The sequence below is a fragment of the Mustelus asterias genome, chromosome 6, assembly GCF_964213995.1.
Source record: "Mustelus asterias chromosome 6, sMusAst1.hap1.1, whole genome shotgun sequence".
NCBI lineage: Eukaryota > Metazoa > Chordata > Chondrichthyes > Carcharhiniformes > Triakidae > Mustelus > Mustelus asterias.
In genome coordinates this window covers 8,229,074-8,255,500 of record NC_135806.1, presented here as the reverse complement: position 1 = coordinate 8,255,500, position 26,427 = coordinate 8,229,074, and the positions used below count along the sequence as shown (strand labels likewise).

The 26,427-nt window shown below is 44.0% G+C and overlaps 1 protein-coding gene across 2 annotated transcripts in view; it reads right to left on the bottom strand.

The window, feature by feature from the left end:
• Positions 1 to 26,427, bottom strand: part of ecpas (Ecm29 proteasome adaptor and scaffold) — a 114,903-nt gene that overhangs the window by 32,342 nt on the left and 56,134 nt on the right. For both annotated transcript variants that reach the window (XM_078214050.1, XM_078214051.1), the window contains 14 exons: positions 25,064 to 25,226; positions 23,185 to 23,357; positions 20,767 to 20,868; positions 16,166 to 16,289; positions 14,211 to 14,356; positions 13,781 to 13,835; positions 12,219 to 12,333; positions 11,291 to 11,359; positions 8,221 to 8,338; positions 7,894 to 8,061; positions 6,793 to 6,872; positions 3,360 to 3,465; positions 2,465 to 2,512; positions 1,866 to 1,987 (listed from right to left, as the gene is read on the bottom strand). In XM_078214050.1, coding sequence (XP_078070176.1) covers positions 1,866 to 1,987; positions 2,465 to 2,512; positions 3,360 to 3,465; positions 6,793 to 6,872; positions 7,894 to 8,061; positions 8,221 to 8,338; positions 11,291 to 11,359; positions 12,219 to 12,333; positions 13,781 to 13,835; positions 14,211 to 14,356; positions 16,166 to 16,289; positions 20,767 to 20,868; positions 23,185 to 23,357; positions 25,064 to 25,226 — 1,589 coding nt within the window. The remainder of the gene's footprint in view (positions 1 to 1,865; positions 1,988 to 2,464; positions 2,513 to 3,359; positions 3,466 to 6,792; positions 6,873 to 7,893; positions 8,062 to 8,220; positions 8,339 to 11,290; positions 11,360 to 12,218; positions 12,334 to 13,780; positions 13,836 to 14,210; positions 14,357 to 16,165; positions 16,290 to 20,766; positions 20,869 to 23,184; positions 23,358 to 25,063; positions 25,227 to 26,427) is intronic.

Sequence of the window (26,427 nt, the reverse complement as noted above, 5' to 3'; positions counted from 1 at the left end):
TATACCAATGCTAAGTAATACGAAAATCAAACCGTACAGCAATCTGGTTCAATGAACAGTGCAGGAGGGCATGCCAGGAGCAGCAGCAGGCAAACCTAAAAATGAGCTGTCAATCTGAGGAAGCTACAACACAGGACAACTAGCAAAAGCAGCATGCCATTGACAGAGCTGAGCTGGCAAAATCAAACAATTCGCAAAACACACTGGCACAATACAGACTGGCTTGCAGAATGGACTGGAGGGAGATATTTCTACTGGGACAGAGAAAGCCAAGAAGGATTTCATCAAGTTTTTGTTTCGATTATGAAGACTTTTGTTGCACAGGGAAAAATGATTGAATCTGATTGGGTAGTTGGTAGTGAGGGAGTCATGAATTGGTAATTGTTACTGAGCGAGAGAAAAAGCATTAGGAGAAAGGTCTTTGCACGGAATTAGTCAAACCCATTTAGAGCTCTGTCAAATCTTTCAGAATCAACTTATTTTCTCAAATAACATTTAGTTATTTTAATAATGGCATACTCTTCCAGTTCCAACTATGTTTTTATTTGAAAATATTAACAAAATGCTTACTTAGTATCAATGTTAGATTTTGAAAGGAAGAAGCTGTTAAACATTTAGTTCAACAATTTAAAATCGCAATCTCCACCCCCATTTTATTCCCTTTCTTTTTGCTGGTTTTGGTTCCTCTCCGTGTTTTTCTCTTCCTTTTGCTTTTGGACAGCAGCTGTTCATGGCTCTGCCATTCACACCTCCTCTTGACATAACTTTTGCCCCATTGGGCGGCACGGTGGCACAGTGGTTAGCACTGCTGCCTCACAGCGCCAGGGACCCGGGTTCGATTCCCAGCTTGGGGCACCGTCTGTGTGGAGTTTGCACGTTCTTCCCAGGTCTGGGCAGGTTTCCTCTGGGTGCTCCGGTTTCCTCCCACAGATGTGCAGGTTAAGTGGACTGGCCATGCTAAATTGCCCCTTAGAGTCAGGGGGATTAGCAGGGTAAAGATGTGGGGTTACAGGGATAGGGCCTGGGTGGGATTGCTGTAGGTGCAGGCTCAATGGGCCGAATGGCCTCCTTCAGCACTGTGGGGATTCTATGATTACCTCCCTGTGGCCTTTCATTAACAACCATTTTGCCACTTAATCTCTTCTGCCTTCCACCCTATCACAGACCTTCCCTCTTGTTCTATGTCTCCTCCTCCCCTTTCAGTTGATAAAATCTATTACATCAGTGGTTAGCACTGCTGCCTCAGCGCCAGGACTCGGGTTCAATTCCGGCCTTGGGTGACTGTGCAGAGTCTGCACGTTCTCCCCATGTCTGCGTGGGCTTCCTCTGGGTACTCTCACAGTCCAAAGATGTGCGGGTTAGGTGGATTTGCCATGCTAAATTGTCCCTTAGTGTCAGGGGGATTAGCAGAGTACATACATGGGGTTACGGGGAGAGGGCCTGGGTGGGATTGTTGTTGGTGCAGGCTCGATGGGCTGAATGGCCTGTAAGGATTCTATCTCTACCCAGTCCTGAGGAAAGATCGCAGACCTGAAATGTTAACTCTGATGCTGCCTGAACTGCTGAATATCTCTCTCATTTTCTGTTCTGATTTCATTTTTAAAAAGTGCTGTCCTCACAGAAGCTGGAGTTCAACAATGTTAGAAGGATGTGTTAAAAAAGAATAAGTAATGCTGATACAGAACACATTTGTTAAAGCAAGCTACATAAATGATGATACCCTCCTTCAAATGTTTCAGAATTTTAAATATTTAATTCAATACATAATTAATATGTTAGGTTTATTCAAGATTTAGGTAAGCGATTGAAGATTTTGGATCTCTTTTTCCTTCTCCACAGTGGTTTCATGGTTTATAAATATGTACCTTAGAGATTGAACTTCTGCTACAGGGCTCATGATGCCCTTGTCCAATAAGCAAGGTAAGAGCACAGCAATAACCTGCTGACCAGCAGCACCATTGGTAGGTTCACATATACGTATACACACCTACAAAAGAAAACAAACTTAATCGCTTTGACAATGCCAGCATGTTAACATTGACATATCTTCTCACTTACTTGAGTCTGAATGGCTGAAAACACAAATACTTGAGCAAACAGATTGCTGTAATGACCTGAAGCTTTAGCTGGTTAACATTAATGAGATTACTAAAAACGTAACTGTCTGTCTCATTGTCTCAAACGTCCCTGCTGCCATCAGACTTTTGAATCGACCTACCTTGCATTAAGTTGATCTTTCTCTACACCCTAGCTATGACTGTAACACTACATTCTGCACTCTCTCCTTTCCTTCCCTATATGGTATGCTTTGTCCGCATAGCGTGCAAGAAACAATACTTTTCACTGTATACTAATACATGTGACAATAATAAATCAAATCAAATCATTTAATAGCATGCCGCTTGTAACATGAAATAAATGAAACTCTATTCCTATGTATTCAACACACAAGCAATATCCTTACCTTACTCAAGGTTTTAAGTGCAGAGTCTGCAGCCTTACGAACAGACTCCTGTTAAACAAATAAGATTGCTTAGTTCAAGAGACAAAGTTCTACACAACTCCAGCATAACTTCCCTGCTTTTGCAATTTATGCCCTCTTCACCACCCTATTAACATGCTCTTCCATCGTCAGAGATCTATGGACAAATACGTGAAGGTCTTTCTGTTCCACACAACTTCCTAGTGTCATGCCATTTATTGATGGTCTGGAATATGCTGCCTGGGAGGGTGGAGGGATGCCTTACACCTTTAAAAAGTATCTGGATGGGCACCTGGCATGTCATAACATTCAGAGCTATGGGCCAAGTGCTGGTAAATGGGATTAGATGGGAGGTCGGGGGGGTGATTCTCCCAGCCCGCTGTGCTGCCCGGGAGACATGAGCAGTGGCTGCGTAGTGGGCTCCCCGCTGGGTGCCACGGTCTCTGCGCACCTACGGCGCCAGAACTGGCACCGTCAGCTCCGTGCCAGAAATCAGCACGGAACTGATTAAATTATTTAAATTTGAATTGAAATCTGATTAGCGGGCCTGGGGCTGAAGTCTCCGGGCCCGCTAGTCTCTGCCCCCTCCGCTAGGAGGGGTTTACAACAGCTCCCCACTAACAGGGAACTGGCGGGTCAACCCCGCTGGAGTAAAGGGGGGGGCCAAGGACGCCCCCCCCAGATTGACACGTGCATCTAAAAGGGAATACTGCTCATGCATGGCATTTTCCCCCATGTGGCACATTCCCAATTGCTGACCCAAACGGCTTGGAAGGAACATTGGATGGGACCCTCAAAATGTCAAACTTGGCTACATGACAGCATAATCAGTGTAAAAACCCATCTTGGAAAGGATGCCTGCATTTAAATGCTGTACCTTTATATCGTCACGCACTCTGAAGAGAGTCTCCCACATTTCTGTAAGCCGATCAATGATGTCATTCACTTGTCTGCCCTGCAGTAGATCACCAATTGCTAAACAGCTATAAAACAATAGGTATCAGAGTGAAAATAGTTGGAAAAACCCACATTCTTTGTTTTTTTAGAACATAGCAGGCACTTGTATACAAGTAAGTGGATTTAATTCTCAGTAGCGGGGGAATTATGACAGGTGTATAGCATGTATTTCCAGAATATTAAAAGGGCAAGTTTACGGAAATGCCTTGAATTATCGGGATGCAACAGGAACAAATCTAATAAATTTGATCAAAAAATGGCAGGTTGCTATTTTCAAACAGGATTGGAAAATGCTTGGAAAATTAAAGATTATTTTTAGATTAATTTTGCTCCTGTAAACATCACACTGCAGTTGCAAGACAAACAAAATATGTTCGATACAATGATGACGTGTCATTTGTATTTAGTATTCAAGGTGCATCAGAAAATGGAAGAGTTACACTGAAATGAACATCACTGGGCAAGGTGAAGCCTTTTGTCAGCCTTTCTGTATGGTTCAATGGTAACAGTTCCTCCCAAAGTCAGAAGATTGTGTATTAAGCCCTGCTTCAGAGACCCAAGCACAACATTTCGGCTGACATGCCCGGAGCTGGACTGTCAAAGCTATGATGTTTTGGGTGAGATGTTAAACCAAGGCTCCATCCACTGTCTCAGATGGACATAAAAGACCCCATACTCTTATTTGAAGAGTGGGGGATTCCAGCTGCGGCCAATATTTATCCCTTCACAAACATCAGGAAATCAGATTATCTGGTCATCATCACATCGCTGTTGACTGGACCCTGTTGAGCGCAAATTAGCCTTTCCTACATTACAACAGTGACTACATTTTATCAGAGAGTTTAGCTGGTTAATCATAGAATCCTACAGTGCAGACGGAGGCCATTCGGCCCATCAAGTCTGCACCGACCACAATCCCACCCAGATCCTATCCCCATAACCCCATGCACTTACCCCAGTTAGTCCCCCTGACACTACTGGGCAAATTTAGCACGACCAATGCACCCTAACCAGCATGTCTTTCGGACTGTGGGAGGAAACCGGAGCACCCGGAGGAAACCCACGCAGTTACAGGGAGAACGTGCAAACTCCGCACAGTGATCCACTTTAAAAAGTATTTCACTGGCTGTCAAGAGTTTTAGGATGCGTCGAGCTTGTGCAAGGGTAAATCTGCCTTTTCTTTTGATTACACTAGTTTTATAAATAAAAAAAGTGATCACATCTCCTCCATTTGCTTCATTATTGGAGATTCCCATTGGCGGCTGCCGGCAGGACCGGAGAATCCCTCTGGAGTGAATGGCTGGAGAATTCCGGCCTTGGTTTTTCTATCCAAAACCTTTACTGGGAATATAATCTACTGATAGTTCACTGCAAACCTGTATGACTAGTATAATGCCATCCTAAAAAGACTGATTTAACCTAACACTAATTATGTTATTCAGTTCTCTATAAATACTGGCACCCTGATCCACCAGAAATGTATCTTCCTCATTTAGGGTGCCTCCTATCCTCCTCAACAAACATCATCTTCAACATTTCTCAAATCACCAATCATGCATCAGGTATACTTATTCCTCACCTCACCTCAATATCAAAGGCCTTTCGCCTACTGTCAATACCTACAGTTAAACAATGAGAAAATTGACTGCCTCTTGTACAGAAACACAAATGATTCAGATCACTGAGAATTAGTACTTTATTACTGCTTAAAGTATTCAATACCCTTTTTTAAAAAGATAGACAGCTATATCTCGGGAAATTACAATTGGGCATTAATTCATTTGCTCTCTTGCTGTTGGGTGGCCTTTTGCATTTAGACTCTAATCTCACATGACACAGCAATGTAACTAAATACTGGATATTACATAAGTATTTTTCACTCCCAATCAATCTCCTTTACCCAGTCAGGTGAGTGACTGCCCCTGACATCAAAGCAGCATTTGACTGAGTGTGGCATCAAGGAGTCCGAGCAAAACTGGAGTCAATGGGAATCAGAGGGAGGGGAAACTCTCTGCTGGTTGGAGTCATATCAACAAAGGAACATGGTTGTGATTGTTGGAGATGAATCTAAAGTTTAAAGTTTATTTATTAGTCACAAATAAGGCTTACATTAACTTTGCAATGAAGTTACTGTGAAATTCCCCGAGTTGCCACACTCCAGCGCCTATTCGGGTCAATGCACCTAACCAGCACATCTTTCAGACTATGGGAGGAAACCGGGGCACCCGGAGGAAACCCACGCAGACACAGGGAGAACATGCAGACTCTGCACAGACAGTGACCCAAACTGGGAATCGAACCCGGGTCCCTGGCGCTATGTGGCAGCAGTGTTAACCACTGCGCCACCGAATCATCTCAGTCCTGGGACATCACTGCAGGAGTTCCTCAGGGTAGAATCCTTGGTCCAATCACCTTCAGCTGTTCATCAATGACCTTCCCTCCATCAAAAGGTCAGAAGTTGGGATGTTCGCGAGTTACCACTGACCAGAAACTGAACTGGACCAGCCATATAAATACTGTGGCTACAAGAGCAGATCAGAGGTAAGGAATTGCATGTGAGTAACTCGCCTCTTGACTCCCCAGAGCTTGACCATCACCTACAGGAGTGTGATGGAATACTCTCCACTTGTTTGGATGAGTGCAGCTCCAACAATACTCAAGAAGCTTGACACTATTTGATTCATACCCCATCCAATTGACACCTCACCCACAAACATTCAATCCCTCCACCACTGATGCACAGGAGCAGCAAGGTGCACCATCTACAAGATGCGCTGCAACAAATCACCAAGGCTTCTTTAACAGCATCTTCCAAACTCATGAGCTCAACCACCTGGAAGGGCAAGGGCAAATACATGGGAACACTACCAGCGGCAAGTTTCCCTCCAAGTCACATACCATCCTGACTTGGAAATATATCACCGTTCCTTCACTGTCGCGGGGTCAAAATCCTGGAACTCCCTTCCTAACAGCACGGTGGAGATTCCTACAACAAATGAGCTGCAGTGGTTCAAGAAGGTGGCTCACCAACACCTTCTCAAAGGCAATTGGGGATGGGCAATAAATGCTGGCCGAGCCAGTGATGCCCACATCCCATGAATGAATAAAAAAGAAAAAAATTGTCTATGCCATTCTATGACATCAGTGATTCCTTGTCAGAATACAGTTTAGTGGTCACCTAAACACGACAGCCTAGCTTTTTAGGACAGGTGCAATCAAGGACAGGAAACCAGCCCAACTTCCACCTCCCTAACCTCGGAGGGCTGAGGACATCTGTAACACAAATGAAGTCTCATCTTACTGTGATTCAGTCGCACAGGGCCAAACCACACTTGCGAAACGATAGTATGTACCTGGATTCACGAACCCGCCAAAGATTGCTGGTTAAATTGTTTATTAAATCTTGAAGAATCTCCTTTAAGTACGTATCTATCTGTTAAAAGAAACATACAATTAAGTAATTCTTTCAAAAATTAATGAAATGGATGAACTATGAAACAGATTAGAGTACATCCGATGTAAAAAGGAGAAGCTGGTGCATGGAATAATGCGAAAACCATGCATTTCAGAAAAAATGTCCATGTGATTCATATAGTTGATGTGTCCACTGGAGATGTTAATCAGCTCCCCCATCACTAAATTTTAAATTCCTTAATTTTACCTCCTACACTGAGAAGACAAAAGTACATATTAGGCCAAGAACTGTTCCCAACAGGAAGGGGTGTGGAGTAGAGCAATTACATACTATTAAGTGCTTAATGAACATCTCCATAGAAAAGGTAAAGCAGGAGTAATCCTGCACAGATGGTGGACAGGGTAAAGAAAAAAGTGCAGGATGAATCATCGGAATGTCAACCATGGGAGGGCTGATCCTTAAAGGGATATCATCCCTATGGTTTTTCCCTCATGAAAGCATCATTTATTGGTGCCAGTACCAGCACCGCTGGAAGTAGCTCGAAATAAAATTAATTTTTTCCTGTGTAAGTGTAGAATGCCTACAGTGCAGAAGGAGGCCATTCGGCCCATTGAGCCTGTATTGACCACAATCCCACCCAGGCCCTATCCTCTTAACCCCATGCATTTATCCTGCAAGCCCCCCCGAACACTAAGGGACAATTTAGCACGGCCAATCCACCTAACCCACACATCTTTGGAGTGTGGGAGGAAATCGGAGGAAACCCACGCAGACACGGGGGAGAACGTGCAGACTCCACACAGACAGTGATCCAAGGCCGGAAATGAACCCGGGACTCTGGCACTGTGAGGCAGCAGTGCTAACCACTGTGCCGCTGTGCTGCCCCTAACTCTGACTAAAGTAACCAGACCCAGTAACAGCAAATAGTCAGAAAAGCCAATGGGAATGGAGACGACATGACTCCAAATTGTTACTTAAATTGCTCAAGCTCAAATCAAAACCAATCATATCCTGGATCCGAGTGTAAGGCCACACTTACAGCATTTTTATCCGTGACAAGAGCGTTCCAAATACTGGTCATTGCCTGCCGGATCCCAGAATTCGGATCAAACCGATATCGATAAAGTCGCGGGATAAGTTGAGCTAAATAAGGAGCCAGCTGCTCTTCAGCCTTCGTCGCTATGATGTTAAAGCCAAAAGCAGCACCCTGCAGGGACAAGCAGCAGTCATTTCATAACAGCATCACCATCGCACACTCTTACAGCTAACGCAATAGGATCTATTGGAGCTTTCTCCTTTTACCGGGAATTCCGTTAATTCTCACTTGTGTACAACAATGCGAACGGTTCCCTGAAATGGCATTTACCTTTCGAGAATTCCACATGGCATGGTGGTTGGCCAGGTTCATGAACTTGTAAACAAGGTCGGGTTGATTAAGGTCGCTGGCAAGACTGCAAAGTTCTTTGTAAGTTGACAGTCCCTGTCTGATGAAGGTTGAAAACAAAAGTTAGCGGGGTAGTGTCAATTGCATTCACTAGTTTTAGCACAAGAGTTTAATACAAATTAATTATTCACCACGATATGGAATTGCTGACAGGAGAGTCTAGTTCCTGCCAGAAATTTTGGTAAAACAATGTAGTTTATCATTGCGCTTTAAGAAAAGAACTGCAGGTTCTCAAAGAAAAACAGAAAATGCTGCTCAAAGTCTTTCTTTCCCATCGCCCACTTCTGACCTGTCCAAGCTCTCTGGCCACTCAACATTTGAAAAAAATCCATGCCTTGTTTCGCACAATCTTGGCAACTTTCTCCAGCTTTATATTTCCTCTTCACTGCTTACGAAGCTGTAGTGAGGTTAGCTGGTTAATCATAGAATCCTTCAGTGCAGGAGGAGGCCATTCTGCACTGAGTCTGCACCGACCACAATCCCACCCAGGCCCTATCTCCATAACCCCATGCACTTACCCTAGCCAGTCCCCCGACACTAATGGTCAATTTATCATGGCCAATCCACCTAACCCGCACATCTTTGGACTGTGGGAGGAAACCGGAGCACCCGGAGGAAACCCACGCAGACATGGGGAAAATGTGCAGACTCCATACAGAGTGACCGAAGCCGTGAATTGAACCCGGGTCCCTGGTGCTGTGAGGCAGCAGTGCTAACCAATGTGCCACTATCCTTCTTATCAATTTATCCTTTTCATATTTGTGATGCTTTCATAAGTTGCTTTATTCCTTTCTTGATAAGATTTGTACATTATCGAGCATTTGTAACTTCCTTAATTTTTTAAACCTCATCAGACCCAGAAAACGCTTGTACCACTAATCCTTATTTTTGAGTCACAACCTCTGTTTAAGTGCATCTTGTTAATGCAGCACACTTCTCAACTGAGCTCTGAAAATTCCACTCAATGCTAATCTTTACACTTTTCAACCTTTCGCAGTCTCACTTTGGACGCTCATCATTGTTTGGTTTGTATTTTAGTCCATTCTTCAAATCTTTCAAGGAGTAAACGTATGAACTCCAGGAGGCATCTTATATCTTTACACATTACCCTCCTACTGTCCTGGTTCACTCGCCTTCTTTAGTCATTGCATAAAGTTTTACTTTTGTGGGACAATTCCTCTGGAAACAATCCAGCTAAAGTTAGGACCTCAAAGTGTATCGTAATCAGGGGAGCAACTTGCTTTTCTTTCCAAACTGCAGAGAGTGAATCTAGAAGTTTTGAAATTGGGGTAATTTGATCTGGCATTTCAGATTCCTAGCCAGGAGTTTCAGCAGATGATTTTGGAAAATAAATTCTATAATTAATAGGCGTTGCATGCATTGTAGGACAGTTATTTAATGACTTTGGAAATAATTATTATTTTGGCACAATGATTAGCACTGCTGCCTCGCAGCGCCAGGGACCTGGGTTCGATTCCCAGTTTGGGTCACCGTCTGTGCGGAGTCTGCACGTTACCCCCGTGTCTGCGTGGGTTTGCTCCGGTTTCCTCCCACAGTTCGAAAGACGCGCAGGTTAGGTTGACTGGCTGTGCAGAACTGCCCCCAAGTGTCAGGGGGACGAGCAGGCTGAATGAGTGGGGTTACAGGGATAGGGCCTGGGTGAGAGTTTTGTCGGTGCAGGCTTGATGGGCCAAATGGCCTCCTTCTGCACTGTAGGGATTCTATGATTCAATGTTGTTCCTATCTGCAGGAGAGACTAAAATCTTGGGAGCCATCAATACAAGATGGTCACCAATAAATCTAATAGGATATTCAGGAGAATGCTCTTTACCCAGAGGATTTGTCTTAGAAGGAAAGGTTGAGTAAGTTAGACCTATACTCTTAAGATTTTACAAGAATGGGACGTGATAAAAGATTCTGCGGGGAGTGGACAGGTTGAATGGCTCCCCTTGTGGGGGTGTCTGGAACCAGGAGCCACCGTTCAAAACTGAGGAGTCACCCATTTAAGATGGAGATGAGGATTTTTTTCTCTTAGAAGGGAGACTGAGTTAGTCTGGTTAGACTTTGAAATTCTCACAGTAGCTTGAGTCTGGATCACTAAATACATTCAAAGTAAAGTTTATTTATTAGTCACAAGTAGGCTTACATTCACACTGCAATGAAGTTACTGTGAAAATCCCCTAGTCGCCACACTCCAGCGCCTGTTCAGGTACACTGGAGGGAGAATTCAGTATGGCCAATTCACCTAACCTGCACATCTCTGGAGTATGGGGGGGGGGAAACTGGAGCACCTGGAGGAAACCCACACAGACACAGGGAGAACGTGCAAACTCCACACAGACTGTGACCCAAATTGGGAATCAAACCCGGGTCCCTGGCACTGTGAGGCAGCAGTGCTAACCACTGTGCCTCCCATTCAAAACTGATTTAGACAGATAATTGGTAGGCAAGAGAGGCAAGGATTATTGGACGGGGTGGGAGAGAATGCAGAAAAGTGGAGTTAAAGCTATAGTCAGATGACCTTATTGAATGGCATAGCAGGCTCGAAGGACTGAGTAGCCTATTCCTTATGTTCTTATGAACTTGCTACCATGAGTAGTTAAGCAAACACCTTGAATGCCATTCAGGGGAAGCTAGATAATTACATGACGGAGAAAGGAATAGAAGGAAATTTTGACAGAATAAGAGCCGTAATGGACTCAGTGGGCCAAAAGGCTTCCCTCCTATGCTGTAAATAACTCTTGAGGAGGAGTGGGAAAAGGTTAATTCTACAGCAGAAACACTGGCATTGACTAGTTGGGCCAAATTCTGTGCTGCAAATTCTATGTATTTTACCAACGACCGTCAAAACTTGATCCAACTCTGAATTACATATTCAAATTGGCTTCAATACTTTGCTCTCCTAATGCAACACCAGCAATAACACAGAATTTCATGAATATTCATTCCGTTCAATGCGCCTTCTAGAACATTCGGAAGTCAGAATTCTCACCCATCAGGGGTTTTGCCGATTGCATTCCCTTGAAACAGTTCAGTTTCTTCTGACAGATCCTGTTTAATCCTGTAAGAGGAATTAAAGCTTTTCAGTAAATCAACCAAGTCAACAACACTAACCAGTGGCCACAATATATGTTAATATAGGTTAATATTCCAAAATAATTATCTGAAAACGAAAACTAACTTCAGATTTCAAATGTTGCAAAAGGGGCAACTATTAAAGTAAAATATATTTTGAAACAAGATGCCCAATTCATGAACCGTTGTGTGGTCTGGGATCTATGAATATGATTGTAAGACTCTTGCATGCAGAACTCACTTCCTCTAATTACTGTTAATTTATTCTCCTCGATAGCTACAAGTCATAGCTGCAGGATAAAGGACTGGTCATTTAAAACTGAGGTGTGTAGAAATTTCTTCTCGCATAAGGTAGCGAATCTCTTGGAGTTCTCTGCCCCAAAGGGTGGTGGAGGTTGGATCATTAGAAGTATTTAAAGTAGAGGTGGATAAATATTTGATAGATTGAGGAATAGAGAGCTATGGGGGAAAGGGCACAGGAAAGGAGTTGAGGCTGGCATTGATCAGTCATGATCATATTGAGTGGCGGGGCAGGCTTGCAGGGCCTGGTGGCCCACTCCTGCTTCTATTTATTGTGTTCTAACAATCAAAGGAGCAAATCTGTGCACGCAGCAACATGCTCTCTGTCCTGGGTGAGCATACTGATGAAAGAAAATTAGCATTCAGGAAGACAAAAGATTTGATAAATCTAATTGATACGGTTAATTATTTGGTTTAACCATTTAAATAAACACAGGTTCTGGTGGCTATGGGAAGGGACATTTTTTTGTTTAAATCTTTGGTATCAAGTGTAGTTACCAGATCAAATAGCTTCTTAAAATTACTGTCAACTGATAGACTCTTACCGTTTCCCTGTCATTAACGTTTCCACAAGGATTGAAACCAGCTCCTGTTGATCTTGTTCACTGCCTAGTTCATACACCAACCCAAGACCTTTAGATGCCACATCCTGGCTAAGTTCTATAATGTTAAGCATAAAAAGTAAATCAGCATAAATCAGCCTGCACAGCTATCTATTAAACAATTAGTTTACTCAAAGGATTCAAATACAGAGTGCAATAGCTTCACAAGTGATAATCTCCAAACTACCAGTTTTCTTCACTGGATGATATGGTTGAGAACAAAGAACAATACAGCACAGGAACAGGCCCTTCGGCCCTCCAAGCCTGCACCGATCATGTGTTCCTAACTAGACCATCCGTTTGTATCCCTCTATTCCCAGTCTGTTCATGTGGCTATCTAGATAAGTCTTAAATGATCCTAGCGTGTCTGCCTCAACCACCTTGCTTGGTAGTGCATTCCAGGCCCCCACCACCCTCTGTGTAAAATACGTCCCCCGCATATCTGTCTTGAACTTTGCCCCCCTTACCTTGAACTTGTGACCCCTTGTGTTTGTCATTTCTGACCTGGGAAAAAGCTTCCAACTGTTCACCCTATCTGTGCCCTTCATAATGTTGAGGTGACATTTCTTTGTGTAATGAATATTAACAAATTTGATTTTAAAAAAATTGACAATTATTCATGACTTCAAAAATTTTAATGACAAATAAATGGCTTTCTATATCCCGCACTGCTAAACTCCAGAACTTTACAGTATGTTTATGACTTGCAGGTGCAGGCAGAGGTACAAATTGGACTGATTTAATCAAGAAGAAAAGTACAGCACAGGAACAGGCCCTTCGGCCCTCCAAGCCTGCGCCAATCATGATGCCTGCCTAAACTAAAGCTGTATGCACTTAGAGTCCGTATCCCTCCATTCCCATCCTTTTCATGTATTTGTCAAGTTGCCCCTTAAATGCCACAATTGTACCTGTTGCCACCACCTCCCCAAGCAGTGCGTTCCATGACATTCACCACCCTCTGTGTAAAACACTTGCCTCGCAAATCTCCTCTAAACTTATCCCCATGCACCCTAAACTTATGTCCCAGAGTACTTGACTTTTCTATCCTAGGAAAGAGCATCTGACTATCCACTCTGTCCATGCCACTCATAATCTTGTAGACCTCTATCAGGTTGCCCCACAACCTCCGTCGTTCCAGTGAGAACAAACTGAGTTTAACTAACCTCTCCTCATAGCTAATACCTTCCAGACCAGGCAACATCCTGGTAAACCTGTTCTATACCCTCTCCAAAGCATCCACATTCTTCTGGTAGTGAGGTGACCAGAATTGTACACAATATTCTAAATGCGGCCTAAGGTTCTGTACAAAACCTGCATGTTGCTGGTGAGAATGTTAATGAGTAAGAGACATCTGAAGACTTGAACTCCTTCAATGTAACTCATTCTAAACCATCACATGCCAGAGTGAAAAGTAGATTAACTTTTATAACTGATGCTTTTGCACATCTTTAAATCCACCATTTTTTAACCAGTGAGAATTACAGTACAGTTAAAATTGAACTTACCATCATTCTCGGATAAAATCGAAATGAACGCACTCTGAATTTCCTTTAAATGAGACTGTAAAGAAAGAAAATCACATGTACAACCCGTCAAACTGCAACACTCCTACAAACTGAATTCGAAACTAAATCAATTCCTTACTTTTAAAAAAATTATCAAAGAGAACTTTCCAGTTTTGTCATTTGGAAATATGATTTCCAAACATCTGTTAATGAATACACTCTGGAAAAACTATATTTGCTTTTTCTTTTAAAAAAATAAAAGTAAATTCTGATCATTCCTATCATCTTAATTCACAGGCTTGTCCGTCTTCCAGCATTATGTTAAAAATATTAAGTTCACAACGTGAATAAATAATGAATCTCCACAACCATTCCGTAATTGTGGACTTTGTTTTAAAACAACATTGCAAAGCAACTGTAATATTCTCACCTTGATCTCCTTGTGTTGGCTTAGTTTCTTCACCAGTGACAAAAGCCAGATGCAGGAAGCCTGACGGACATGGGGATTGGAGCTAATGATGTATTTCTTTAGGATTTCATCCAGAACCCATGGAACAACATCATTTACTTTAACAGCTGAGAATTTAAAACAAGAAGGGCATTGAAATTTGCAGGTGAGCACACAAACTATATGAATACATTCTTTTTTACGGGAAGGTGGTAGGGGAGTAGCTGAATGGTCTCCTTCTCTGCTATAACAATGTGTGATTATGTGGTACTCAGATGAATGATAACGGTTTCCACCCAGAATGTTAATGGATGGTCAAAATTTGAGAGCTGTAACAAGTATAACTGAAGCAGATCACATTCGCATTATTTCAGGAAACAAGCGCAACTGAGTTGTGACGAACATGTTGCCAGTGATCGCAAAAATCAGTAACAAGCTCCCTTTTCTATTGCAACACTAAACTAAACACTCTCAAGTGCTACCTCACATTTCCCACTGCCATTTTCGAAATATCATTCCAGCTGTGTGTCACCACAAGTGTGGTTTCTGCATTACAACCACAGTCCAAACATTCTGCAGTACCGGTATTAAGGTCAACTAGTAATTCATGCATTGAATTTCTAAGTGCACTTTCTTGCGTCAGAATTTAGCCTGGGCATCTATTGATATTAGAAATCTTGTGGCAGTGTGATACTGCACCAATTGCTTACTAGTCAGTGCTAAATGTGACACTTCAATAAGATTGGTCGGCTGGCAGGGAATCAACTCACCTCTGGTACTGGTCTCCACTCTTTCACAGGACTGCTTTGAGTGCTCTATGTGCTTCTGCCCCATAGGCCCATCTGGAGCTAATCTCCACCATTCCTCCCACAGACATTATGTTCCCACTATTACTTATAGACCATGTAGATTGTTATTTATGCTGATTGGTTGAACTAGGCAAGGAGACCAACTGGGAGAAGAGATCAACATTAATCTCACACTAGAACACAGGAGTTAACTCCTCAGGCAAAACAACTGCCGGTTTTGTTTCTTCCAACAGTCTCATCACTTGCAACTTATTATAGAATCCCTATAGTGCAGGAGGAGGCCGCTTGGCTCATTGAGCTTACACCAACTCTCTGATGGAGCATTTTACCCAGGCCCTATCCCCCTAGCCCCACGCATTTACCCCGCCGCTAATCCCCCTAACCTACACATCTTGGGACAGCAAAGGGCAATTTAGCATGGCCAATCCATCTAACCCACACATCTTTGGAGTGTGGGAGGGAGAACGTACAAACTCTACATAGACAGTAACCCAAGACCAGAAATGAAGCTGGGTCCCTTGTGCTGTGAGCCAGCAGTGGATCACTGTGCCGCCCTATCCTTCCCTGTTTACAGCATGGGGAAAATAAACTATTTTTAAAAATATGTTTGAAATTGGAAGCAGAATAAAATGTTTGTGTGTACTGCGCTGTGAACATCCCTGCAACATTGAACAATGAAGGACAGTGAAAAGTGACAAATCCTATTGCCCATCAAATTGCTTTACAACTTGAAATAAAAGTGTCTGATGAATGTGGGGGTTGTGCTAGCGGGTGGCATTCCTAATGCTTTCCGTAACTAACAACAAAGTGCTAACTTTACAGTAATTTCCAAATTGGGTGTTCTTACAGTATTTACTGAGAAACATTTCACACAAACGCAACCTCACCCAATTCTACACTTCAATCAGATGCAGGCGTTTGTACTATTCTCAAAATATACAGCACACTTCAAATTACACAAAGCTTTTCATTTCAAATCCATCTCTTGCTAAACCATCCTGTGTGAAACCTCCACCATCACCATTCGGTATTGTTCGCTCAGAAATGACCGGAATTTGCCGCAGAGAGATTATATTTTGAGTTTGCATGTGTTAACAGGTGAAAACACACATACCGTCTACAACTTACCAACCGGAGGGGTGTACTCCTCCTCAGTAACCATCCACAGATCACGAGCTGCCAGCGAACTCGTCCCTATTGCTGCACTGGTGATCGCTTCTCCGACCGTGAATTGCAGCTCTAATTGTTTTGCCTGGGGAAAAGGATTAAGTTTTGAACCATTACTTGTGATTTCGATTTCCAAGTCTAACCTGAAACCCATGAGGTTGGAGGCTTCCAGCATTATTTTTTTTTTGATTCTCCCTGTTGGGAAAAATGAACTGGTCAACAACTCTACAGCCTCAAAAGTTAAAAGTTTATTTATTAGTCACAAGTAATACTTACATTACACTGTAATGAAGTTACTGTGAAATTCCCTGAGTCGCCACACTCTGGCACCTGTTCGGGTCAATGCACCTAACCAGCATGTCTTTCAGACTGTGGGAGGAAACCAGAGCACCCGGAGGAAACCCATGCAGACATGGGGAGAACATGCAGACTCCACACAGACTGTGACCCAAGCTGGGAATAGAACCCAGATTCCAGGTGCTGTGAGATAGCAGTGCTAGCCACTGTGCTGCCCGCCCCATACACTTGTGACAGATGGCATCCTCTGTATCGCTTAGTAGGTAAGCATTAAAGGCAAGTCCAAACTCATCTACAGTGATCCTTTCGGCAGCTCAAAAGGAAATTTTCAGCAGGACTGAGACACAGAACTGAGGGCGGCACAGTGGTTAGCACTGCTGCCTCACAGCGCCAGGGATCCTGGTTCAATTCTGGCCTTGGGTCACTGTCTGCGTGGAGTTTGCACGTTCGCCCCATATCTGCGTGGGTTTCCTCTAGGTGCTCCAGTTTCCTCCCAAAGTCCAAAGATGTGTAGGTTAGGTTGATTGGCCAGGCTAAATTGCCCCTTAGTATCAGGGGGAATAGCAGAGTAAATACACTGGTTACGGGGATTGGGCCTGGGTGGAATTGATGTCGGTGCAGGCTTGATGGACCAAATGGTCTCCTTCTGCACTGTCGGGATCCTATGACCAAAACAGACAGATCTGCACTTTAATAGCGCCTTTTCCAGAAAGAGAATTTTCTGATGTGTAGTCACTGTTGTGTAGGAAGCACAGCAGTTATGTTTGCTCCCACAATCAGCGATGCGATAATCACCAAATCACTTGTTTGAATTGTGATAAGTACTGGCCAGGCCACAGGGGCAGAATTCCTCTGCTTGACTTTGAAATAGTGGCTATGGAATCTTTTATAGTCACCCGACAGGGCAGGTGGGTCCACAATCTTTTTTATTTGTTTATGGGGTATGTGCATTGCTGGTTAGGCCAGCATCTATTGCCCATCTCCAATTGCCCTTGAGAAGCTGGTGGTGAGCTACCTTCGTGTGTTATCATAGAATCATAGAAACCCTACAGTGCAGAAGGAGGCCATTCGGCCCATCGAGTCTGCACCGACCACAATCCCACCCAGGCCCTACCCCCACATATTTACCCGCTAATCCCTCTAACCTACGCATCCCAGGACTCTAAGGGGCAATTTGTAGGTACACCCACCATGCTGTTAGGGAGGGAGCTCCTGGATTTTGACCCAGCGACAGTGAAGAAACGGGATGGTGTGTGGTTCTGACACTCCCATGCATCTGTCCTCCTAGATGGCAGAGGTTTGGAAGGTACAGTCGGAGGAGCCTTAGTGAATTGCTGCAGGGCATCTTGTAGATGGCACACATTGCTGCCACTGGTGGGGGAGGGGGTGAATGTTGAAGGAGTGCCAATCAAGTGGGCTGCTTTGCCCTGGATGGTGTCAAGCATCTTGAGTTTTGCTGGAGCTGCATTTATCTGGGAAAGTGGAGAGTGTTCCATCACACTCCCGAGTTGTGTCTTGTGGATAGGCTCTGGGGAGTCTTTGGAGAATTCCCAGCCTCTGACCTGCTCTTGTAGCCACAGAATCTACGTGGCTAGTCCAGTTCAGTTTCTGGTCAATGGTAATCCCCGGATATTGATAGTGGGGGATCCAGTGACAGTAATACCATTGAATGTCAAGAGGAAATGGTTAAGATTCACTCTTGTTGGAGATGGTCACTGTCTGCCGCTTGTGTGGTGTGAATGTTATCAGCCCAAGCCTGAATGTTGTCCAGGTCTTGTTGGATACGGACTGCTTCATTATATGAACATTATGCAATAATCTAAGAACATCCCCACTTCTGACCTTATGATAGAGGGAAGATCATTGATGAACAGCTGAAGCCGAGAAAGTCATGCAGCAGAGTCCCAGGACTGAGATGATTCACTTCCAACAACCACAACCATCTTCCTTTATGCTGGTATAACTCCAGCCAGAAGAGAATTTCCCCCCTAATTCCAGTTTTGCAAGGGGTCCTTGATACTTGATCAAATGCTGCTTTGATGTCAAGGGCAGTCACTTTCACCTCACCTTTTGGGTTCAGCTCTTTTGCCTATGTTTGGACTAAGGCTTTAATGAGCTCAAGATCCGTGTGGCCCGAGCGGAACCCAAACTAAGCACTCGTGAATAGGTTTTTACTGAGTAAATGTTGCTTGATGGAACTGTTGACGACACTTTCCATCACTGCTGAAGACCGACAGCAGACTGATAGAATGATACTGGCCAGGTTAGATTTGTGCTGCTTTTTGTGGAGAGGACATACCTGGGCAATCTTTGAAATTGCTGGGTAGATGCCAGTGTTGTAGCTGTACTGGAACATCTTGGCTAGAGGCGCAATTAGTTCTGGAGCACAAGTCTTCAGTACTATTGCTGGAAGGGTGTTAGGGCCCAAAGCCTCTGCAATATCCTGTGTCTTCAGCCATTCTTTGATATAATCAAATTTACTGCTCATCTGAAAGACAGCGCTTCCGACAGTGCAGCACTCCTTCGGTACCGTACTGGAGTATCAGCCTAGATGTTGTGATCAAGTCTCTGGAGTTGGTGCTGCGTAAACCTGTGATCTTCTGAGTCAGAAGCGAGAGTGCTTCCACTGAGCCGAGACTAACACAATACAGACTGCGCCTGTTTAAACATCCACTTGGCATGCAGTTGTACATTGATTCAGAGTGAGGTAATAGTTCTGCGAGATGGTGAACTGGCTGCTGAACCTATAATTTTTTCATTGTTGGCTTGCAAACTTACTCTTGTAAGAGGAACATGGACGGAATGGTCTGGCTTAAATTTGTCCAAAGATGTGCGGGTTAGGTTGATTGGCCATGCTAAAATTGCCCCTTCATGCCCTGGGATGTGTAGATTAGAGGGATTAGTGGGTAAATATGTAGGGATATGGGGGTAGGGCCTGGGTGGGATTGTGGTCGGTGCAGACTCGATGGGCCAAATGGCCTCTTTCTGTACTGTAGGGTTTCTATGATTTCTATGAAATTTAAACCACGTACAAGAATAAACACACAAGTACTCTTGTAACTGGTACTGTGTTTTTTTTCTTCACTGATTCTTTGAAGAGTGGTGGCCATGATCTGGTCCTGTAGCAGTGGGATTGTGATCGCGCTGAGCTTCCAGCAGATATGCTGAGTGAAGATTAAATTGAAGATAAGAAGAAAGAATCAGAAAGAACCTAATTTTCCACCATTGGGCAGATGAACCACAGTGAAATCAAACCGTGCTACAGGGAACGCGACTGGGTTTTCAGTGCTCGTGACCTGGAGAAGGTGCAGAGTGCGTAAAACAGAATGTAAAGTCCCAGGAAGTAGCTCCATTTTGATTGGCATGTTTTGAAATTACAATACACATCATGACATTTTAACATAATTGACATTCAGAGTATTTAGCTTTTAGCTTGAAGCTGACAGCATACAGGGTGCTACAGGAAGCTTGTCAGGGCTTCTTGGAGAGCACACAACCTCCATCACCGAAAAGGACAAGAACAACAGGCCCATGGGAACATCACTTCCTCCAAGTCACATACAATTTTGACAAGGACGAATATCGCTATACCTTTAATGTCACTGGATCAAAGCCCAGTCTACTATACGAGTGCCTTCACCACAAGGATTGCAGCAGTTCAAGGTCACCACATCCTTCCTCATCACCTTCTTCTCAGTGTGCCTAGGATCAGCAATAAATGCTGGTCTTGATTTTGATGCCCATATCCCAACAAGTGATTTTTCATCTCTACTCCCTAATCTCACAGCAACGCGCGAGTACCTTCACCACATAAACTGCAGCGCTTCAAGAGAAGGCATGGTAGCACAGTGGTTAGCACTGCTGCTTCACGGTGCCAGGGACCCGGGTTCGATTCCTGGCTTGGGTCACTGTGTGTGGAGTTTGCATGTTGTCCCCGTGTCTGCGTGGGGTTCTTCCGGGTGCTCCGGTTTCCTCCCACAGTCTGAAAGACGTGCTGGTTAGGTGCATTGACCCGAAGGGATGCCGGACTGTGGCGACTAGGGGAATTTTGCAGTAACTTCATTGCAGTGTTCATGTAAGCCTTACTTGTGACCAATGAATAAACTTTAAACTTCGCCATCACAACAGGTGGCAACAGATGCCAGTCTTGATACTGCCACGTGTATCTCAAGGGTGAATACAAGCACAAATTCACAACTATATTGCAAGGTACAATTTTGAGTTCTGAAAATTGCTTTTCAATGTATGTTTAGGGCAATGTTTACCTCAACGGAGTTCATCAATCCTTGCAGGAGTTTCTTCTGATGAGGAAAATCACCATCTCCAACAGGCAAATAACCCAGTGTCTGCACTGCTCGCTCCTTCATCTACAGAAATAGTGAAGTAACAATCAACAATTGCATGGTGGTTTTAATTAATAACTAGATTTGATTAATGCGAGGACTAGCAGTTAGGGATGATATCCTCCATTTCCCATCTATTGACCAGGAAGCATGTCCAGACCAGAGTGGGAAGTGGTGTTGAAAATTAAGAAGGTGATTAAAAGTCTCTTCCATACTTCCTTACAAGGCAGATCCCTAACTCAGATTCATGTCTATTCTCTGCATGTCCTGAACCCTTATGCACCAGTTTTGAGTTGAACTAACAATATCTCACATGGACTTGATGGGCTGAATGGCCTCCTTCCGTTCTGTATTACGCTTTGGATTTCATAAGGTAGTGTAGCCAGCTGCAAAATTTTAATTGTCATTACTTGGTGGGCTAACTAGATTATAATATATTGTTTTACATTATGTAATAATTTGGGGTGAGACTTAAAACATTAATTTCGAAAAACTAAATTCGAAACGTGCATTTTCTCATTAAAAACTTAGCCCCTTAAAGTGCACAATTACACTTAACACCTTTGTATGAATTCCCATCTAAACAGACATTAACCAAATGGTTAACACTTTGTTTAGTACAACAAAGAACACATTTAACTGCTGAGATCATGTTGCGCAATCTCAAAGCCATAGTGTCTCAGCACAATCAGATTAGGAAAACTTATTTACAAGTGTGCCTGGTTCCCTATCTACCCCCCATGATAAGGGAAGCTGCACCTTCAGAAGTTGATTAGAGGGCAATGATATTCTGTTTGTTATAATTCCTGATAGTAGCAGTCCGTAAGGATGGCTGTGTCCAAACTAGAGGCAGCACATGGGGAGAGAGAAAAAGACTTAAGAATTGAGCTTTGGGGTGATACGGTGGCACAGTGGTTAGCACTGCTGCTTTGTTTTGTTTCTTAAAGACTTGATTAGTTGTAAGTATTCGCATTCCAACCATTATTCATGTAAATTGAGTCTGTGTCTTTATAAGCTCTGTTTGTGAACAGAATTCCCACTCACCTGAAGAAGGGGCTTAGAGCTCCGAAAGCTTGTGTGGCTTTTGCTGCCAAATAAACCTGTTGGACTTTAACCTGGTGTTGTTAAACTTCTTACTGTGCTTCACAGCACCAGGGACCCAAGGGTTCAATTCAAGTTTGGGTCACTGTCTGTGTGGAGTTTGCACGTTCTCCCCGTGTCTGCATGGGTTTTCTCCAGGATCCTCCCAAAGTCCTAAGATGTGTAGGTTAGGCTGATTGACCACGTTAAATTGCCCCTTGGTGTCCCAAGTAGGTTAGAGGGATTAGTGGGGGAAATACGTGGGGTTACAGGGCAAGGGGTGGGCTGGGTGACAGGCTCAGTCAGACAGCTGGTGCAGACTCGATGGGCTGAATGGCCTCTTTCTGTACTGCAGAGCTTCTATGATTTTAAGACACATTCAATTCCAAGGAAACTGGTAGAGAATAGAATTCCTACAGTGCAGAAAGCCATTCGGCCCATCAAGCCTACACTGACAACAATCCCACCCAGGCCCTTATCTCCATAACCCTGCATATTTATCCTAAAGTTTATTTATTAGTGTCACAAGTAGGCTTACATTAACACTGCAATGAAGTTACTGTGAAAATCCCCTAGTTGCCACACTCTGGCATCTGTTCGGGTACACTGAGGGAGAATTTAGCATGGCCAATGCACCTAACCAGCATGTCTTTCGGACTGTGGGAGGAAACGGAGCACCTGGAGGAAACCCGCGCAGACACGGGGAGAACGTGCAGACTCCGCACAGACAGTGGGAATCGAAACTGGGAATCGAACCCGGGTCCCTGGCGCTGTGAGGCAGCAGTGCTAACTACTGTGCCACCATGCCGCCCTGCTAATCCACCTGACACTATAGAGTCATAGAGGTTTACAGCGTGGAAACAGGCCCTTTGGCCCAACTTGTCCATGCCACCCTTTTTTTAAACCACTAAGCTAGTTCCAATTACCTGCAATTGGCCCATATCCCTCTATAAATAAATCCAAATCCCTCTATAAACTTTGGGGCATAGATAAGAAACACCACAAATTACTGAAATAATTAACATTACAAAGTAAAAATAAAGATCAACATCATAATTTCTACATATTTGGTACTTTTAAGTTCAGTATATTAAGGCCCCTGTTTTAAATTCTTCTCATGCAGAAATTAACCATGTTCCTAATGGGGAAGATACAATTAATGACCAATGAATGTGCCATTGGTAGGAGTGATGTTCGAGTATTCCTGCTCCAGATCAAAAGCCAATATCAGGACTTCTGGTATAAAGGATTGATCCTCACCTTGTTATTCTCCTTGCCTGAACGGATTTTAGCGAGTAAGCTCTCCACCAGTTGCAGTTTTGTGAACCCAGGGCCTTCATTTACGATGGGTAAAGCGCCGTTCCTCCCAATTTCTCCGACTGCTACACAAGCAGCCATGGCCAGAGATGGGGACGCGTCACCTAAAAATGAAGCTGAAATATTTTTGTTTAAAACAGTGTACATACACACATATATAAAACATATTTTAACAAATATATTCTATACTTAAAAGGAAAGGATAAAACTATCAGACTACAAATATTACAATAAGTGTACTGTGCGCCACTATTTAGAAAAATGCAGCATTCACGTATCGATTCGGGGTCAATCTGTGGGGTTACGGGGATCGGGTCTGGATGGGATGTCAATGAATTGGTGCAGACTCGATGGGTCTGCTTTAATCGGAAATTCAGCGACAAATGTTACATCGAGGATTGCATGTATCCTTTAGTGGCTGCACTCTGTGCAGCGAAGCTGCTAATTCATGTCCAACCTGGAGGATAACTTGCAAAAGCCTACAAAAAAAAAACCTCATCAACACAGTTCTTTGAATACCCTGGTACGGATGGCATGGTGGCACAGTGCCAGGGACCTGGGTTCAATTCCGGCCTCGGGTCACTGTCTGTACGAGTGTGCACGTTCTCCACGTGTCTGTGGGGGTTTCCTCCGGGTGCTCCGGTTTCCTCCCAGAGTCCGACAGGCATGCAGCTTAGGTTGATTGGCTATGCTATATTGCCCCTCAGTGCCCCAAGATGTGTTGGTTAGGGGAATTAGTGGGGTAAATGGTTGGGGTTACGGGGATGGGGTCTGGATGGGATGCTCGGTCGGTGAGTTGGTGCAGACTCGATGGGCTGAATGCACTGTAGGAATTCTAGGAATACAAATCTGCAGCACAAATTCATTCTTTGAGCGGTCAATTCATGTTAAGCTCAAAGTTGGGGTCTGTGACATGCCTACTGAAGCTGGGAAGGGAAAGGCCAGCAGGTCACACATGTTCAGTTCAATACTGCTTGCAGGTCTGCAAACTGAGACATCTCTCACCAATGCTAAAAGCAACTGCAGAGGTCTGGTCAGCATGCTCTGGTCTCACTGCCACCATCACAGGAGTAAATGCACCAAAAGTGGGAGAATTAGGAGTAGGAGACTCCTACGACCAGATCTGGGCAAATCACCCACGGCGGAACCCCCTCTGGTTTTACTCGTTTCGAAGATTCATTTTGCATTGTCTCTTCCAGACAAGGCTTCAAATAGCAATCACCAGAATTGGGAGGTGAGTGTTAGGTATTTTGAAACAATTCTGGTTAAGTGCCCAAAAGCATTGCCAAATAATGCCATGATTAAGAACTTCTCCAATCTGGTGGAAATCCAGACCTTCTCAATCTATCAAAAATATACTATTATAGAATCCCTACAGTACAGAAGGAGGTCATTTGGCCCATCTAGTATGCACCGACCACAATCACAACCAGGCCCTATCCCTGCAACACCACACATTTACTCTGCTAATCCCCTTGACACTAGGGTCAATTTAGCATGGCCAATCAACCTAACCCGCACATCGTTGGACTGAGGAGGAAACCCAAGCAGACACGGGGAGAATGAAACTCCACACAGACAGCGATCCGAGGCTGGAATCGAACCCGGGTACCTGGCGCTGTGAGGCAGAAGAGCTAACCACTGTGCCACCGTGCCGCCCTCTGAAAAAACAAAGTAGCTAAAATGGCACCTAAAGAAGCTAAAAAAAAAACATTCGGAGGTAGTAAAGTTCATAACTAGAAAAGCCGTTTAATAGTTGGATCAGGTGCATTCATCAAAAACTATGAAAACCTAATGCAAAGTTATATTTCAAATTAATTACTAATTGTTTCTGTGGTAGGCTGGATTAGCTGGCTTTCCAGTGGCTCTTCCGTATCCGACTGTTCCATATCTTGGATATCTAAATCTGTTCTCTTCTTTCTGGCAAGGTACCGTCCTATCACATATCCTAAAGCCAGTAACGCTCCGTGCTGTGTTTCAAGGCTCTACAGAGAGAAGAGTGTGAAAGGTTTGTTATTCTAATTGCTTTATTTTCTCGTTAGGCTCAATCACATACAAGATCAAGGAATGATATTATCAAAAGCACTTGGACACAGTAAAGACTACGGGGTCCAATGACATCCTGGCTGTAGTGAAGAACTAGCCACACTCCTTGCAAAGATGTTCCAGTACAGTTCCAACACTGGCATCTGCCCAACAAGGTGGGAAATTCCCCAGGTATTTCATGTCCCCAAAAGGCAGGATAACTGCAACCAAGCCAACTAACACCCATTAACCTACTCCCAGCCATCAGCAGAGTGATGGAAGAAGCCATCAACAATGTATCAAGTGGCAATTACTCACCAGTCACCTACTTGGTGATGTTCAGTTTGGGCGCAACAGGACCAGGATTCCAGACCTTAGAACCTGGGACTAAATGTGGGCATAAGATCTGAATGCCACTGACTATGCTTCCGGTAATGAAGCAGTCTGTGCCTACACTCGGGAAGTCCTGGACAACATCCAGACTTGGGCCGACAGGTGATAAGAAACACTTGGGTCACAAAAGTTTCGGGCAATGACCATTTCTACCAACAGAAAGCCTAACTAACTCCCCATGATAGTCAATGATTCACCGAGTCCCTCCTCATCAATATTCTGAGGTTACCATTCACCAGAGACATAACTAGACCAGTCGCATAAACGTTGAGCAATTGGAGCAGGTCGGATGGTGGGTTTTGTGTGGCGAATGGGTCAACCCAGAAGTCAAAAGCATGACGGAAAACTCTCGATTTCTGAGCATGGTTGAAGCCACAAAACCCGAGTTCGACACCATTCAGGATAAAACAGACTACTTGATTAGCAGCCCCCATCAATTTGCTTAAAGATCCACTCACACCAACAAACCATTGTTGCAATAGGCACTGGAAGATGCAGTACAGCAATATGCAAAGACTTCTTTGAGCAACACACCCCCCAGAGCTGTGACATCCAACACCCAGAAGGACAAGGAGGGCAGGTGCATGGGAACACCATCACCCCCAAGTCACGTGACATGCAGACACGGGGACGGCGTAGCTGGTTAAAGGGGATGAAAGACTGGGAATTGGTAATCTCTTAAAAAAAAAGGGCGGCACGATCGCACAGTGGTTAGCACTGCTGCCTCACAGCTCCAGGGACCCGGGTTTGATTCCCGGCTTGGGTCAC